This window comes from Hemitrygon akajei, chromosome 25 (assembly GCF_048418815.1).
Source record: "Hemitrygon akajei chromosome 25, sHemAka1.3, whole genome shotgun sequence".
In the NCBI taxonomy this organism is placed as follows: domain Eukaryota; kingdom Metazoa; phylum Chordata; class Chondrichthyes; order Myliobatiformes; family Dasyatidae; genus Hemitrygon; species Hemitrygon akajei.
The window spans coordinates 61,434,924-61,454,644 of record NC_133148.1 but is presented as its reverse complement, the minus strand read 5'-3'; the positions used below and the strand labels follow the sequence as shown (position 1 = coordinate 61,454,644).

Genomic DNA, 19,721 nt, shown 5'->3' with positions numbered 1-19,721 from the left:
CTTCCTTCAGAACTCGAGGGTGCATTCCATCAGGTCCAGGAGATTTATCCATCCTCAGACCATTAAGCTTCCTGAGCACCTTCTCAGTTGTAATTTTCACTGCACAAACCTCACTTTCCTGGCACTCTTGAATGACCGGTGTACTGCAGACATCTTCCACTGCGAAGACTGACGCAAAATACACATTCAGTTCCTCTGCCATCTCTGCATCTCATTACAATATCTCCAGCATCATTTTGTATTGGTCCTATATCTACCCTCGACTCTCTTTTACCCTTTATATACTTGAAAAAGCTTTTAGCATCTTCTTTGATATTAGTCACCAGCTTCATCTTATAATTCATCTTTTCCTTCTGCATGACCTTCTTAGTTTCCTTCTGCAAGTTTTTAAAAGCTTCCCAATCCTCTATCTTTCCATCAGCTCTGGCTTCCTTGTATGCCCTCTCTTTTGCTTTTACTTTGGCTCTGACTTCACTTGTCAGCTACAGTAGTGTCCTTCTTCCCTTTGAAAGATTATTCTTATTTGGAATATATCTGTCTTGCACTTCCCTCATTATTCACAGAAACTCCAGCCATTGCTGCTCTGCTGTCCTTCCTGCAAATGTCCCTTTCCAGTCAGCTTCGGCCAGTTCCCCTCTCATGCCAATGTAATTTCATTTATTCCACTGAAATACCAACACAGTGGATTTTATATTTTCCCTCTCAAATTTCAATGTGAACTTGATCATACTGTGATTACCCCAACTACACCCTATCAGTCCCATTACCCCAATTACAGCCTATCAGTCCCATTACCCCAACTAAACCCTATCAGTCCCATTACCCCAACTACACCCTATCAGTCCCATTACCCCAATTACACCCTATCAGTCCCATTACCCCAACTACATCCTATCAGTCCCATTACCCCAATTACACCCTATCAGTCCCATTACCCCAACTACAACCTATCAGTCCCATTACCCCAATTACACCCTATCAGTCCCATTACCCCAACTAAACCCTATCAGTCCCATTACCCCAATTACACCCTATCAGTCCCATTACCCCAACTACACCCTATCAGTCCCATTACCCCAATTACACCCTATCAGTCCCATTACCCCAACTAAACCCTATCAGTCCCATTACCCCAACTAAACCCTATCAGTCCATTCATTCCAACTACACCCTATCAGTCCCATTACCCCAACTACACCCTATCAGTCCCATTACCCCAGCTACACCCTATCAGTCCCATTACCCCAACTAAACCCTATCAGTCTCATCACCCCAACTACATCCTATCAATCCCATCATTCCAACTTCACCTCATCAGTCCCATCACCCCAACTACACCCTATCAATCCCATCATTCCAACTACACCTCATCAGTCCCATCACCCCAACTACACCCTATCAATCCCATCATTCCAACTACACCCTATCAATCCCATCATTCCAACTACACCCTATCAGTCCCATTACCCCAGCTACACCCTATCAGTCCCATTACCCTAACTACACTCTATCAGTCCCATTACCACAACTACACCCTATCAGTCCCATCACCCCAACTACACCCTATCAATCCCATCATTCCAACTACACCCTATCAGTCCCATCACCCCAACTACACCCAATCAATCCCATCATTCCAACTTCACCTTATCAGTCCCATTACCCCAACTACACCCTATCAGTCCCATCACCCCAACTACACCCAATCAATCCCATCATTCCAACTTCACCCAATCAATCCCATCATTCCAACTTCACCTTATCAGTCCCATTACCCCAACTACACCCTATCAGTCCCATCACCCCAACTACACCCAATCAATCCCATCATTCCAACTTCACCCAATCAATCCCATCATTCCAACTTCACCTTATCAGTCCCATTACCCCAACTACACCCTATCAGTCCCATCACCCCAACTACACCCAATCAATCCCATCATTCCAACTTCACCTTATCAGTCCCATTACCCCGACTACACCCTATCACTCCCATTACCCCAACTACACCCTATCAGTCCCATTACCCCAACTAAACCCTATCAGTCCCATCATTCCAACTACACCCTATCAGTCCCATTACCCCAACTACACCCTATCAGTCGCATCACCCCAACTACACCCTTGCAATCCCATCATTCCAACTACACCCTATCAGTCCCATAACCCCAACTACACCCTATCAATCCCATCATTCCAACTACACCTTATCAGTCCCATTACCCCAGCTACACTCTATCAGTCCCATCATTCCAACTACACCCTATCAGTCCCATTACCCCAACTACACCCTATCAGTCCCATTACCCTAACTACACCCTATCAATCTCATCATTCCAACTACACCTTATCAGTCCCATCACCCCAACTACACCCTATCAGTCCCATCATTCCAACTACACCCTATCAATCCCATCATTCCAACTACACCTTATCAGTCCCATTACCCCAACTACACCCTATCAATCCCATCATTCCAACTACACCCTATCAGTCCCATCACCCCAACTACACCCTATCAATCCCATCATTCCAACTACACCTTATCAGTCCCATAACCCCAACTACACCCTATCAATCCCATCATTCCAACTACACCTTCAGTCCCATTACCCCAACTACACCCTATCAATCCCATCATTCCAACTTCACCTTATCAGTCCCATCACCCCAACTACACCCTATCAATCCCATCATTCCAACTACAACTTATCAGTCCCATTACCCCAACTACACCCTATCAATCCCATCATTCCAACTACACCTTATCAGTCCCATTACCCCAACTACACCCTATCAATCCCATCATTCCAACTACACCCTATCACTCCCATTATCCCAAATACACCCGATCAATTCCATTACCCCGACTACACCCTATCACTCCCATTACCCCAACTACACCCTATCAGTTCCATCACCCCAACTATACCCTATCAGTCCCATTACCCCAACTACACCCTATCAGTTCCATCACCCCAACTATACCCTATCAGTCCCATTACCCCAACTAAACCCTATCAGTCCCATCATTCCAACTACACCCTATCAGTCCCATTACCCCAACTAAACCCTATCAGTCCCATCATTCCAACTACACCCTATCAGTCGCATCACCCCAACTACACCCTATCAGTCCCATCACCCCAACTACACCCTATCAATCCCATCATTCCAACTTCACCTTATCAGTCCCATCACCCCAACTACACCCTATCAATCCCATCATTCCAACTACACCTTATCAGTCCCATTACCCCAACTACACCCTATCAATCCCATCATTCCAACTACACCCTATCAGTCCCATTACCCCAGCTACACCCTATCAGTCCCATTACCCCAGCTACACCCTATCAGTCTCATTACCCCAACTACACCCTCAGTCCCATTACCCTAACTACACTCTATCAGTCCCATCATCCCAACTACACCCTATCAGTCCCATTACCCCAACTAAACCCTATCAGTCCCATCATTCCAACTACAACCTATCAGTCCCATTACCCCAACTACACCCTATCAGTCCCACCATTCCAACTACACCCTATCAGTCCCATTACCCCAACTACACCCTATCAGTCCCATCATTCCAACTACACCCTATCAGTCGCATCACCCCAACAACACCCTATCAATCCCATCATTCCAACTACACCTTATCAGTCCCATCACCCCAACTACACCCTATCAATCTCATCATTCCAACTTCACCTTATCAGTCCCATCACCCCAACTACACCCTATCAATCCCATCATTCCAACTTCACCTTATCAGTCCCATCACCCCAACTACACCCTATCAATCCCATCATTCCAACTACCCCTTATCAGTCCCATCACCCCAACTACACCCTATCAGTCCCATCATTCCAACTACACCCTATCACTCCCATTATCCCAACTACACCCTATCAGTCCCATTACCCCAGCTACACCCTATCAGTCCCATCATTCCAACCTCACCCTATCAGTCCCATTACCCCAGCTACACCCTATCAGTCCCATCATTCCAACTACACCCTATCAATCCCATCATTCCAACTACACCTTATCAGTCCCATTACCCCAACTACACCCTATCAATCCCATCATTCCAACTACACCTTATCAGTCCCATTACCCCAACTACAGCCGATCAATCCCATCATTCTAACTACACTCTATCAGTCCCATTACTCCATGTCCTGTATTCACAAACTAGGCCATAATTTATATTAAATCTACTTACTGTTATAGTATAAGACATAGGAATTGAATTGGGCCATTCGGCCCATCACGTCTGCCCTGCCATGGCTGATTTATTAACCCTCTGAACCCCATTCTCTCTGTAACCTTTGACATCCTTACTAATCAAAAGCCTATCAACTTCTGATTTAAACATATCCACTGACTTGGCCTGCACAGCTGTAGTGTCAATGCGTTCCCCAGACGGCCCTCCCTCTCTCTGTCTGTAGCTACACGGTGGAGGCTGTCCGAGTGGTTGCATCACGGCCTGTTATGGAGACTGCCATACTCCAAGGCTGCAGGGGGCTGTAAATCAGCCACTTCCATCACAGGCACAATCCTCAGCACCATCGATGACGTCTTCAGGAGACGTCGCTTCCGATGACGACATCCATCACTAAAGACATGTTCTCGTCTGATTATCACGTTCGGGGAGGAGGCACAGGAGCCTGAAGACCCGCTCTCAAAGGTTCAGGGAGAGAGGAGGTTCACCCTCCCCCTCTCCCCTGCCACAGTCCCAGAACACTACCGCCAAATTCCTTGTTTGTCTTTACTATTTACTTGTTCTTTTAATCTGTATTAAATTTATATCTTTACACTCTCCTGCTGCCACAGAACAACAAATTTCACTTTATAGACCAGGACTGTGCTCTGCTCTGTGAGAGTCTGTGATTGCATCTCCGACTTCACAGAAGCTGCTGAACCCAGCAGCTTCTTTACTTGCTCTGTCAACATATATTCAGCACCACACCCACTGTTACAGTCAGCCCCCCCCCAGCTCCACCTCCCCTGGTAAATCTACCCAGACCCACCCTATTACAGTAAATCCCATCACCTCACACACCTCCACCCTGTTACCACATCCACCTCTCACCCATCAGCATCTCAGCAACCCTCCCCTCTTTCACAGCCGTTTGCTTCTCCATTTTTCTCTTACAAACTCTCTCCCTTCTCTCCAAACATTCCCCTCTCTTCCCCCCTGACTTCCCTCTCTCTCTCTTACTCTCTCTCCCCCTTTCTCCATTCTCTCTCCCCCTCTCTCTCCCCTCTACCCACTCTACCCTCACTCTAACCTCTCCCCTCTCCTCTCTTACCTGCCCCTCCCCCTCCTCCCCATTTCCCCTTTCTCTTCCCCCCCTCTATCCCACCTCTCCTCTCACTCCCCCTCCCCTTCCCTCTTCTTCTCCCTCACCCTCTTCTCCTCCTACCCCTCTCCTCTCTCCCCTTCTCTCTCCCACCTCTCACTACCCCTCTCCCTATTCCCTTCCCCTGTCCCCTCTCTCCTCTCTCACCCCCCTCCCCCTTCCCCTCCTCTCCTCCTTCACCCTCTTCTCCTACCCTCTCCCTCTCTCTCCCACCTCTCACACCTCCTCTCTCCACTTCTTTCTCCGCCTCTTTCTCCCTCTCTCCACCCTCCCTTTCTCCCTCCCTCTTTCCGCCCACCTTTTTCCCTCTCTCCCCTCTCCCTCCCTCTCCCCTTTCTCCCCCACTCCCCCCCTCCCCCCCCACCTCCCCTCTCTCTTCCTCCTCGGCAGTCTCCTCATGAAAGCCAGAAGCAGAAATAGAATGTTAGAAGACGAAGTAAAGCAGCTGAGGAAGGAGATTGAAGAGATGAGGGTTAAACTGAACCAGGGTGGGTATTGATCGACCAGCAGCCTGTCTGTTTATTCATATTGCTGTCTGTGCAATAGTTCTTTGAGAAGGGGTGCAAAGTCCAAAATTCAAGTTCATTAGTCAATATATATCGGAACGTACAGTGAAATGTGGGGTTTATGTTAACTATCAACACAGCCGAGGATGTGATGTGTCACCCTGCAAGTGTCACCACACATTCCAGTGGCAACGAAACATGCCCACAATGCTCGGCAGAACCACACAGAACACAGTAACGAGCTCAAGACAACAGCAGCAAAGCCAGCCCCATTCCACACACACACACACACACACACACACACACACACACACACACACACACACACACTCACAGACACTCTCACACACACATACACACACACACACACACTCAAACACACAGACACACTCACACTCACAGACACACACACACACTCACAGAAACACACACACACACACAAACTCACACAGACACACACACACATTCACACACACAGACACACACACTCACAGACACTCACACATACACACTCACACACACATTCACACACACAGACACACTCACACTCACTCACACACTCACACACACATACTCACACTCACACACACACTCACACACATGCACACACTCACACACACAGACCCACACTCACACACATGCACACACACAGACAGACACACACTCACACACACACACTCACACACATGCACACACACAGACACACACACACTCACACTCACACACACAGGCACACACTCACACTCACTCACACACACACAGACACACACTCACACACACACTCACACACAGACACACACTCACACACAGACACACACTCACACTCACACACTCACTCACACACACAGACACACACTCACACACACACACTCACACACACACTCACACACACATGCACACACACAGACACACACACACTCACACACACTCTAACACACACACACACACAGACCCACACTCACACACATGCACACACACAGACACACACTCACACACACTCACACTCACTCACACAGACACACACTCACACACACACAGACACACACTCACACACACAGACACACTCACTCACTCACACACACACTCACAGGCACACACTCACACACTCACTCACACACACACAGACACACTCACACACAGACACACACTCACACTCACACACTCACTCACACACACAGACACTCACTCACACACACACTCACACACACAGACACACTCACACACACACTCACACACACAGACACACTCACACACACAGACACACTCACACACACATGCACACACACAGACACACACACTCACACACACACTCATACACACACTCACACACACAGACACGCACACAGACACACACTCATACACACACACAGACACATATACACACACAGACACACACACTCACACACACTCTGACACACACTCACACACACACACAGACCCACACTCACACACATGCACACACAGACACACACACTCACACACACTCACTCACATACACAGACAGACACACACACTCACACACACACACACACACACAGACACACTCACTCACACTCACACACACAGACACACACACACTCACACACACACTCACACACTCACTCACACACACAGACACACTCACACACACAGACCCACACTCACACACACACTCTCACACACACTCACACACACACAGACACACACACAGACACATTCACACTCACTCACACACTCACACACACAGGCACACTCACACTCACACACACACTCACACACACACACACAGACACACACTCACGCACATGCACACACACAGACACACACAGACACATACACACACACTCACACACACACGCAGACACACACTCATACACACACAGACACACACTCATACACACACACACAGACACACACACACTCACACACACTCTGACACACACAGACACACAGACCCACACTCACACACATGCACACACACGCACACACACACTCACACACACACACACACTCAGACACACACACTCCCACACACAGACACACGCTCACACACACACTCTGACACACACTCACACACACAGACACACACTCACATACTCACACACTCACACACACTCACACACACACACACACACACTCACACACACACACACACACACACACGCACACACACGCACGCTCACACACACACACACGCACTCACACACACACACACACACACACACTCACACACACACACACACACACACACACGCTCACACACACACTCTGACACACACTCACACACACAGACACACACTCACATACTCACACACTCACACACACTCACACACACTCACACACACACACACACACACACTCACACACACACACATTCACACGCCCGCAGGCACACTCACACAGACACGCACACAGACACACACATTGTTCAGATCGGACATGCAGGCACTGGGTCTTTCATTGCTCCAGTGGCCTCACAGAGAGTTGCTCTGCCTAACAGGGCTTCTGATCGAAACCCAGGCCACGGCCTTCAGCATCGACACCAGCACCATGTTGATTACTGAACTGATGCAGTTGCCATTGTTTCTTGCAGCCCTTACCTACCCTGTCCAGGGCAGACCCTCCATTATGTCTCCTCACACTCACTCCAGCCTAGACCCTCTCACTCTTTGCTTACATTACTCTTGTTTTTTTTGCCGTCTTTTTGTTCCCTTCACTCTCTCTGCTGTCTAGTGGGGTCAAATACAATTAAAGGACATTTCTCCAGACACTTAAATAGGCAAAGCAGAGAAGGGTAGAGGCTGAATGTGAGAAACAGGATTAGTGTCGATGGACAACGCCTCAGAACCACGATCACCATCAGGTTTCTTATCACTGACTTCTTTCATGAAATTTGTTGTTTTGCTGCAGCAGTACAGTGCGAGACATAACATTATTATGCTACAAAATATTTAAGTGGGTCAAAAGCCAAATAATGAGATAGTGTTCATAGGTTCATGACTGTTGTAATGTGAGTATTATTAAAGGTAAGTTAATACTAATCGGGAAGCTGTTGGTAGCAAGAGACGGGACCCGGAGTTGGCGGGGTCTTTACTTCCGCTCTTTTTACTCCCAGTGTGCATTGTATATAGTTCCTCCGCCCATGCCGCACGAGGTACCTGGAAGCCTCTGTATTGTAAATATAATTTGCCGTCCCAGATAAAGATGCTCTTTTGACCATCAAGCTGTCGAGTGGTCTTTTTGTAAAGTATGTTACCACATATTTTTGACGACGAGGTAAACTGGTTTTGTGGACGGGTCGGCCCCGTTTTTGATCAGGAGCTGTGAGCGGGTGAGGAGCCTCGTGTTCAGAACGGTCGGTGTGTTCGACAAGCAAATCGAGGAGTGGCCGGAGTGCGAGGACAGGTTGGGCCACTTTTTCTGTGCTAATGGAATTACTGAGGAGGCTAAGAAGCGCTCTATTCTCCTGAGTGTGTGTGGGGCAAGGACGTACGAGCTCATACGGAACTTAGCTACTCCGCGGAAACCGGGAGAAATTCCATACGACGAGCTGGTTAAGCTCGTGGGGAACCACCGCAATCTGAAGCCTTCGGTGATAGTTCAACGGTTCAAGTTTCACAGCCATGTCCGGAAGCCAGGTCAGTCTGTGGGCGATTTTGTGGCCAAGCTTCGGCAGCTGTCGGAGCATTGCGATTTCGGAGCCGTGTTGGACGACAGATTAGTATGTGGCATTAAAAATGCCCCCGTACAGCGTCGCTTGTGTGTTGACTTTCCAGACAGCCCTAGAGATTGCTCAAGGCATGGAGTTGGCTGCTAATAATGCCAAGGATATATGGAAAGGATATGGGGGGTCGCAGTGCTCCAGGTCAGGAGGGAGACTGGTAAACAGGCAAAGCGGGTGGAATGTTTTCGGTGTGGAGGAACGCACTATGCAAGTTCAAAGATACTGTCTGCCATGCTTGTGGCAAGAAGGGACATTTCATTAAAAAGTGCAGGAGCATAAAGGGTAAGGTTAAGCCTGGGCATTGGAAAGCTCAACAGACTCAGGCAGCCACACACCACCTAGGAGAAGCAGACGGAGAGGCAGTGTGTGCCTACAACATGTTTGGGGTGGAAACGGATGAGGGACCACCTGAACCATATTATGCCACAGTCACTCTCAAGGGAAAGGACATTAAGTTCGAGATTGATTCAGGGGCTACTGCATCAGTCATTAGTGAAGAGACCTACAGGAGGACATGGGGATCCAACCTGCCTCCCATCAGACCATCTAAGCCTCAACTCAGGACCTATACGGGGCAGCCCATACCTCATATAGGGGTGTTATATGTGGATATTTCGGCCGGGGGTCAGAAGGCTGAAGCCAGGCTGGTGATAGCTAAGGGCAGTGGGCCCAGTCTTTTGGGCCACGATTGGCTTCACAAAATCCGGCTCAACTGGCATGAAGTTAAGTATGCACACACGACGGAGGACATTCTGCAGTGGTATAGTGACGTTTTCAGGGACGAGCTGGGCACACTGAAGGGCGTGGCTGTGAAACTCCATGTCGACTCTGAGGCCACACCATGTTTTTTTAAGCCCAGGTCGGTGCCCTATGCCATGAAAGGCAAAGTCGAGGTGGAGCTGGAACGTTTACAGGGGCTGGACATCATTGAGCCCGTCCAGTTTTCAAGGTGGGCGGCTCCCATTGTTCCAGTTTTGAGGCAGATAAAACGGTGAGGATATGTGGGGACTACAAGCTTACGGTGAATCAGGTCTCTAAGCTGGAGGAGTACCCATTGCCACGGGTGGATGACCTGTTTGCAACCCTGTCAGGGGGTAAACTGTTCACAAAGCTGGACATGAGCCACGCTTACCAACAGCTGCTGCTCGATGAGGATTCAAAGGAGTTTGTCACCATCAATACGCACAAGGGATTATTCAAATACAATCGCCTGGTGTTTGGAGTGGCGTCTAGCCCCGCCATTTTCCAAAGGACAATGGACTCTTTGCTGTAGGGGATTCCGCATGTAGAAATGTATCTTGATGGTATTTTGATCACGGGAGCCAGGGAGGGGGAGCATCTGGCTAACTTAGAACAGATGCTGAAGAGACTCTCAGACGCAGGGCTGTGATTGAAACGCGGAAAATGAGTGTTCCTGGCTTGAGTGTGACCTACCTGGGACACAAGATTACAGATGAGGGGCTTTGCCCAGTGGAGGACAAAGTGAGAGCTATCAAGGAGGCCCCAAGCCCCAAGAGCGTCACTGAACTCAGATCATTTTTGGGCACGGTGAATTATTATGGCAAGTTTCTTCCGGACCTCTGAAAGGTTTTGGCCCAACTGTATCAGCTGCTTCGCAATGACACTAAGTGGTGGTGGGGTGAAGAGCAGGAGGAAGCTTTCAAGGAAGTGAAAGAACTCCTGCACTCAGCGAAGCTCCTCATTCACTATGTCCCAGACAAGGAGATCACCCTTTCGTGCGACGCTTCGCCCTGTGGAGTCGGGGCAGTTCTCTCACACGTAATGGAGGACCGTTCAGAGAAGCCTATTGGTTTTGCTTCACGTACCCTGATGGCTGCTGAGAAGGGATATTCACAGCTAGACAAAGAAGGTCTGGCCATTGTTTTTGTGGTCAAACGTTTTTATCAGTACCTCTATGGACGTGCATTCACAATTTATACGGACCATAAACCACTGATGAGCCTTTTTGGGGAGACGAGATGCATCCCACTGCTAGCCTCAGCCAGGATACAGCGTTGGGCTCTCACATTGTCAGCCTACCAGTATCCTACCGTGTACAGAGCAGGTGGGGGTGATGCAAATGCCAATGCGCTGAGTCGACTCCCGTTACCTGAGACGCCTGTTACTACATATGTGCCTCCAGAGACTGTGTTTTCATTGGACAGGCTGTCCGCGACACCTGTAAAGGTGACCCAGATCAAGCAATGGACAGAGAGAGACCCAGCCCTGTCTCAAGTCAAGACTTTTCTTTTACAAGGTTGGCCCAGAGTTGTGGAAGGAGAAGAACTGAGGCCTTATGCCAAACGCAAGACAGAACTGAGTCTGCAGGATGGTTGCATTTTCTGGAGGGCGAGTGTCATCGTGCCTCCCCCGGGTCGTTCACAGATTGTGGAAGAAATTCATGAGACTCACCCGGGGTGTCTCGAATGAAAAGCCTTGCACGATCCTACGTCTGGTGGCCAAGAATGGATCAGGATCTGGAGAACAAGGTAAAATCATGCGCGCAATGTCAGACCAATCAGAACATGCCACCACCAGCTCCTTTGCACCCATGGGAGTGGCTTTCTGCCCCTGGTCTAGGCTACATTTGGACTTTGCTGGCCCCTTTATGGGACAGATGTTTCTTGTAATGGTAGATGTGCATCCTAAATGGATCGAAGCTCACATCATGAGCAACATCACAGTCCCCTCAGCCATAAACGAACTCAGGCAAGTGTTTGCAGTCCACGGGTTGCCTGACACTCTGGTCACTGATAATGGCCCGACGTTCACCAGTGAGCTGTTTGCTGAGCTCATGCAGCAGAATGGCATTCGTCACATTCGGACGGCCCCTTTCCACCCAGCCTCAAATGGTTTGGCTGAGCAGGCTGTTCAGACAGTGAAGGAAGGCCTGAGGTGGATGACGAGGGACTCTCTTAGTACCCGGCTTTCGCGTTTCCTGTTTAAATACCGCCTCACGCCACAGACTACGACTGCACGCACTCCAGCAGAGATGCTGATGGGGTGTAGGCCTAAGTCAAGATTGGACCTGCTGCACCCGGACATGAAGGCAGCCGTGGAGAGGAAGCAGGAAGAGCAGAAGGAGGGACATGATCAACGTGCGCGACAGAGACAGTTAGAACCGGATGACTATGTCTATGTGAGAAACAATCAGCAATGGCTACCTGGTGTTATTCTTGAGCAGAGTGGTCCAGTCTCCTATGTTGTTAAGCTGACTGATGGGCGTGTTTTCCACAGACATCAGGACCACGTGCGCCTGTGTCATGATTCCGGCTCAGAGGTAGACAGTTCCACGGAGTTTCCAATGGTGAGACAGACTACTGGGGAAGCATGTCCACCAGTGACTTTGCTAGAGGGAGACACACTGACAGAGGGGGCAGAGTCCCCTGAAGAGGATGGACATTCTCACGTGGACACACAGACCCCTCTCGTGTCCCCAACACTAGATCCACCCAAAACATCCTCACCAGCGGTGCCTGCTTGGTCACCGGGGGTACTGCGTAGATCGCAGCGCCCTCACAAACCTCCTGACAGACTGAATCTTTGATTGGATAGTTTCTTTTGTTGTTAGATTGAATGTTGAATTTGCCATGTTCTTTTGGTGTTTTTGTATTGGTAACCTGTTGCTAATGATACCACTGTTTTTATTTCCCAGTTCTTCTATATTTGGGGAATGTTGGATTTTAAAGGGGGAGAAGTGTTGTAATGTGAGTATTATTAAAAGTAAGTTAATACTAATCGGGAAGCTGTGGTAGCAAGAGACGGAACCTGGGGTTGGCGGGGTCTTTACTTCCGCTGTTTTTACTCCCAGTATGCATTGTATATAGTTCCTCCACCCATGCCGCACGAGGTACCTGGAAGCCTCTGTATTGTAAATATCATTTGCCGTCCCAGATAAAGATGCTCTTTTGGCCGTCAAGTTGTCGAGCGGTCTTTTTGCAAAGTAGAAGTTACCACAATGACCATTCAGAAATCTGATGGCAGGAGGTCTTCCTAAAATGCTGAGAGTGGGTCTTCAAGCCTCCTCTGATGGTAGTTTTGAGAAGAGGATGGTACCAGACGGTGAGGGTCCTCAATGGTGGAGGCTGCCCGCTTGAGGCACTGCCTTTTGAAGATGGTGAGGAGGGTTGTGTCGTGTCTGAATCTACAACCGTCTGCAGCCTCTTGTGCTCCCGTGCATTGGAGCTTCCACACCAGACGATGGTGCAACCAGTCAGACTCTTCTCCACCACACACCTGTAAAAACTTGTAGAAGTCTTTGATGACATAACCAAACCTCCTCAAACTCTTCACGAAGAAGAGCTGTTGCTGTGCCTTCTTCACAATTGCTTCAATCCCGTGAGACGCTGAGGCCCAGGGGTTTGAAACTGATCACTGTTCACTCAAAGAAGACTGGTTTCTCTGACTTCCCCTTCCAGAAGTCCTCAATCAATCACTTGGTCTTGTTGGCATGGTGGGAGGTTGTTGTCACAGCTGGGCGTACATCCCTGAAGCGCACCTGTGTTGATTATTGATCTGCATTGACCGTAGTCTCCTGATAATGAAACTGAGATCTAGTTACAGAAGGAGCTACAGAGGCCCTGGTGATGGAAGGCATGAAAATCGAGGGTGAAGGGCCTGTCTCTGTTCTGTATGACTCTATAGCTCTAGAACATAGGTCCCAACCTGGGGTCCATGGACCCTTTGCTTAATGACATAAAAAAGCTTGGGAAGCCCTGCTCTAGAATGTCCAGGAGTAAGCAAGGACAACCCACCCAGTGCCACACAGTCTAATTTGCTCTCCCACACTCCGGACAAGATATTGAAATGAGTCCCCTCTTCCCTCCTGGCAATCTGTTGGAAGAAGTACTTGGGGTTTTCCATCACTCTGGCCACAGGCACCGAGAGAGTTGTAGACCCAGAGACTCCTTCACTCAACTCTGGAAAAATACCTGCCGCCATTTCTCGAGCAACGCACTGAAGGAACTCAGCAAGTCGGGCAACAGTCGATGTTGAGAGCTGAGACGCTTCAGTATAGGAGCAGATCCTTCGGCACACAATGTTGAGCTGAACTAATTAAAATGGTAATGAACGTGCCTAACAAAATCAGTCTGTTTTGACCCCCTGAAATGCATTTGCCAACATGAGAGACCTCTCATTATGCTGAGGAAAGGTGAAGACATCTGGAGGGCGAGTGATCTACTGAGTGACTGATCCTCATTTTTTTCTGTTTACTTACAGATCAGATGCACTTTGACCTTCAAGGTTTCCCGTTCTGGCCTGAACTGGACAGTCCTTGGGATGTGAGTAGCCCCCGGTCTGCTTTGAATTGTGAGCTGGCCTGTCACCGCCATCAAATGGCATCCTGAGATACGACAATGGTGCATGAGTCGGACTAGGTGTAGACCATGGGAATCCAGTCAGGGTGGACACAGAGGGTGATGGAGGGAGGGGTAAGGGGCTCCAGCGAAGGTGAACCCTGCGAAGATGTAGAGCATAAGGTACAGAAGCAGAATTAGACCGTTTGTCCCATTGAGTCTGCTCTGGCTGATCACCATCCCTTTCAACCCCAGTCTGCTGCCTTCTCTCCCAATATTTGATGCTCTTACTAATCAAGTGGACCAGGGTGGACCCTATGTGAGAATGAACCCTGGAGGTTCTGGTGGATCCAAACAAGGCTTGACCTGGTGGTCAGGCCAGTGGTGGACCTGGGGAGGGGGGAATGAAAATCAAGGGTATCCTGGGCACTAGGACCAGGTGTGGTCCAGTGATTGAGATCAGGCTGAAATGTAGACTTTGACCCAGGGAGTCAGAACAGAGGTAAATCCTGACATTCGTACAGGAATAGAATCTGAGGATCAGGACTAAAGGTCAATACTGGGATCTGAACAGGAGCAGCTGCTGGGTTAGAATGGGATTTGGGATGATTATGAGGGGCTGAATAGACTCTGTATCAGAAACTCGTCTTCCCATTAGTGGAGGACAGTCTATCTGGTAGCTAGTGGGTCCTGAGATGACCCAGAGCTGTCACAGTTCCTCCAAAGTTCCACTAAGAACCTCCCTCACCCCAGCAGGACTAACGTTGATCACTCATCCGTAACGGCCCAGAGCAGGTGAAGCAGATGGGGCACTGTTTGACACTGCCTATCATTGACCCAATACTTGGGACAGACTTCTCCAAGGATTGTCACCTTGTCATGGAGAGGCTTGTGAGTTCCAGAGATCCTGAGAGTGACACAGTGTGGAGCTTTGCTCCTGCCAGGGTCACCCACGGCAGTAAGGTCAAGGGAGAGGTTACAGACAAAAAACAAACCAACCATACCTCAACAGCAGAGCTGGTGGGACATTTTGACCCATCACAATGACTGTGAAGGTGCCCCAGTCATCTTGCATTCCATGCCACTGGACCCTGACCAGGTCTGTAAAGGACCCTGGGGTGGCTGCCCTTGCATCAGCCTCCCATGTTAAACAAAGTCACGCACTGGCATTCTCCATTAAGGGAATCCACCATAGCATCCCAGACTGAGTCTGGATCAGACTGGTAATCAGCAAGTGGCGAAGGGGTCTAGATTGCGGGGTCTGGAAGCCCCTAGTCATGAGCCCACGCTCTGCTTGAATTTGTAAATCCCGGATCAGCCTCTGCGGCCACTTGAGGACAGCTGCTTTCGAGAGCATCGTATTCAACTCGAGTGGTCACACTACTTGGGACAAACTCCAATGGATGGCCAATCCTTGAGAGAGCCCATGTTGTCACGTGGAATGCATTTTTAACCTCCTCTTGGGATTATTTATCCTCCATCCATCACACTATTGCAAATAAGAACAAAACAATTCTTCTCCACAGGGCCCTGGGCCAAATATTGGCCTATGATGGGATGAAGACAGTTTGTGGGATCTTACTGGGTATATATTGGCTACTTGTATCTCCACAGTGCCTGGTACTATCACACAACTTTGGATCTTTATTCCCTGGAGTGCAGGCGTACAGGAGAATGAGAGGTGACCTGAGCAAAGACAATAAAAACATTAGTGGTGTGGATAAGATCGGCACTGATAGTCCTTTCCCCAGGATGTGGAGTCCAAAACTAGTGTGAGGAGATTTAGTAGAGATCCGAGACGTAACTTCTTCACTGTGAGCACCTGGAATGAAGTGCCAGAAGAAGTGGTTGCGATAGGTACAAGTGTAATACTTCGGAGATAAGTAGATGGAGGGGAAGGGTTTGGAGGGTTTTATAACTGGTACGAGCAGGGAGGTGCTGTGGTCAGCATGGACCAGATGGGCGGAAGGGCCTGTTGCCAAGCTGTCTGACTCTACGTCATCAAAAATAGCTTTGAAGTTCATTAAGGTTATAAAAGTGCCTCAGAGATGCAGATGTTTTCTAACTCTTCCTTTAAAACGTTAATACAATCTGCTTAAGAGATGCTTTGCTGTTTTCTCCAATTTCAGAGAGGCAGCATGGTGGCTCCATCGCTCTCAGACTCGCCTCTTGTGGTCCCTGTCCTTCGATACCTGGTGTTATTCGCTGGGGTAGGTCTGAACGCTCTTTTGTGGCTCTCATTGGCCAGAATACCAGGCATCTGATTATCAATGCAAGGTAGGGAGGTATGACTCCCAATTGGTGCAGGTATTGTCTGTCAGTTTTGGCACTTTAGGCTAAATATAACTCACATCATTGGACATGGTGCATGTCTAGGCACATCAAACTGACAAAATTCAACCTTAAATGGGACTTCATCCAGCTCAGAGAGATAGTTGATATTATAAACACAATCTTGCCCTAGGAGTATGTGATTGGGATAACCCATAGGGAGCTTCACTCTATATTGAACCTGTGCTGTCCCTGCGCTGGGAGTGTGTGATCGGATGGTGTAGAGGGATATTCACTCTATATTGAACCTGTGTTGTCCCTGCACTGGGAGTGTGTGATCGGATGGTGTAGAGGGATATTCACTGTATATTGAACCTGTGCTGCCCTGCGCTGGGAGTGTGTGATCGGATGGTGTAGAGGGATATTCACTCTATATTGAACCTGTGTTGTCCCTGCACTGGGAGTGTGTGATCGGATGGTGTAGAGGGATATTCACTCTATGTTGAACCTGTGTTGTCCCTGCACTGGGAGTGTGTGATCGGATGGTGTAGAGGGATATTCACTCTATATTGAACCTGTGTTGTCCCTGCACTGGGAGTGTGTGATCGGATGGTGTAGAGGGAGATTCACTCTATATTGAACCTGTGTTGTCCCTGCACTGGGAGTGTGTGATCTGATGGTGTAGAGGGATATTCACTCTATATTGAACCTGTGTTGTCCCTGCACTGGGAGTGTGTGATCGGATGGTGTAGAGGGATATTCACTCTATATTGAACCTGTGTTGTCCCTGCACTGGGAGTGTGTGATCGGATGGTGTAGAGGGATATTCACTCTATATTGAACCTGTGTTGTCCCTGCGTTGGGAGTGTGTGATCGGATGGTGTAGAGGGATATTCACTCTATATTGAACCTGTGTTGTCCCTGCGCTGGGAGTGTGTGATCGGATGGTGTAGAGGGATATTCACTCTATATTGAACCTGTGCTGCCCTGCACTGGGAGTGTGTGATCAGATGGTGTAGAGGGATATTCACTCTATATTGAACCTGTGTTGTCCCTGCACTGGGAGTGTGTGATCGGATGGTGTAGAGGGATATTCACTCTATATTGAACCTGTGTTGTCCCTGCGCTGGGAGTGTGTGATCGGATGGTGTAGAGGGATATTCACTCTATATTGAACCTGTGTTGTCCCTGCGCTGGGAGTGTGTGATCGGATGGTGTAGAGGGATATTCACTCTATATTGAACCTGTGCTGCCCTGCACTGGGAGTGTGTGATCAGATGGTGTAGAGGGATATTCACTCTATGTTGAACCTGTGTTGTCCCTGCACTGGGAGTGTGTGATCAGATGGCGTAGAGGGAGATTCACTCTATATTAAACCTGTGTTGTCCCTGTGCTGGGAGTGTGTGATCAGATGGTGTAGAGGGATATTCACTCTATGTTGAACCTGTGTTGTCCCTGCACTGGGAGTGTGTGATCGGATGGTGTAGAGGGAGATTCACTCTATATTGAACCTGTGTTGTCCCTGCACTGGGAGTTTATGATCGGATGGTGTAGAGGGATATTCACTCTATATTGAACCTGTGTTGTCCCTGCGCTGGGAGTGTGTGATCGGATGTTGTAGAGGGATATTCACTCTATACTGAACCTGTCTTGTCCCTGCACTGGGAGTGTGTGATCGGATGGTGTAGAGGGATATTCACTCTATATTAAACCTGTGTTGTCCCTGTGCTGGGAGTGTGTGATCAGATGGTGTAGAGGGATATTCACTCTATGTTGAACCTGTGTTGTCCCTGCACTGGGAGTGTGTGATCAGATGGTGTAGAGGGAGATTCACTCTATATTGAACCTGTGTTGTCCCTGCACTGGGAGTTTGTGATCGGATGGTGTAGAGGGATATTCACTCTATATTGAACCTGTGTTGTCCCTGCACTGGGAGTTTGTGATCGGATGGTGTAGAGGGATATTCACTCTATATTGAACCTGTGTTGTCCCTGCACTGGGAGTTTGTGATCGGATGGTGTAGAGGGATATTCACTCTATATTGAACCTGTGTTGTCCCTGCACTGGGAGTTTGTGATCGGATGGTGTAGAGGGATATTCACTCTATATTGAACCTGTGTTGTCCCTGCACTGGGAGTTTGTGATCGGATGTTGTAGAGGGATATTCACTCTATACTGAACCTGTCTTGTCCCTGCACTGGGAGTGTGTGATCGGATGGTGTAGAGGGATATTCACTCTATATTGAACCTGTGTTGTCCCTGCACTGGGAGTTTGTGATCAGATGGTGTAGAGGGAGATTCAGAATCAGAATCAGAACCAGAATCAGGTTTAATATCACCAGCATATGGGATAGACTCATAGAAAAGTACAGCACAGAAACAGGCCCTTCCTTTAGCTCATCTACTCTGTGCTGAGCCATTTAAACTGCCTACTCTGGGACCAGAGTCCTCTTTACACCTCCCATCCATGTACCTGTCCAAATTTCTCTTAAAGGTTGAAATCAAAGCTCACATTCACTGCTTGTGCCGACAGCTTGTTCCAGACTCTCACAAGCCTCTGAGTGAAGAGGTT

At 48.7% G+C, this 19,721-nt stretch overlaps 1 protein-coding gene across 2 annotated transcripts in view; it reads left to right on the top strand.

Annotated features, from left to right (window-relative positions):
- The window catches only part of LOC140716645 (serine/threonine-protein kinase MRCK beta-like), a 136,316-nt gene that overhangs the window by 101,288 nt on the left and 15,307 nt on the right, over nt 1-19,721 (top strand). The window contains exons 12-14 of one of the 2 annotated variants that reach the window (XM_073029476.1): nt 5,763-5,860; nt 14,802-14,863; nt 17,008-17,088. In XM_073029476.1, coding sequence (XP_072885577.1) covers nt 5,763-5,860; nt 14,802-14,863; nt 17,008-17,088 — 241 coding nt within the window. Of the gene's footprint in view, nt 1-5,762; nt 5,861-14,801; nt 14,864-17,007; nt 17,091-19,721 lie in introns of those variants that run through there. The other variant, XM_073029477.1, reaches the window with a different exon arrangement.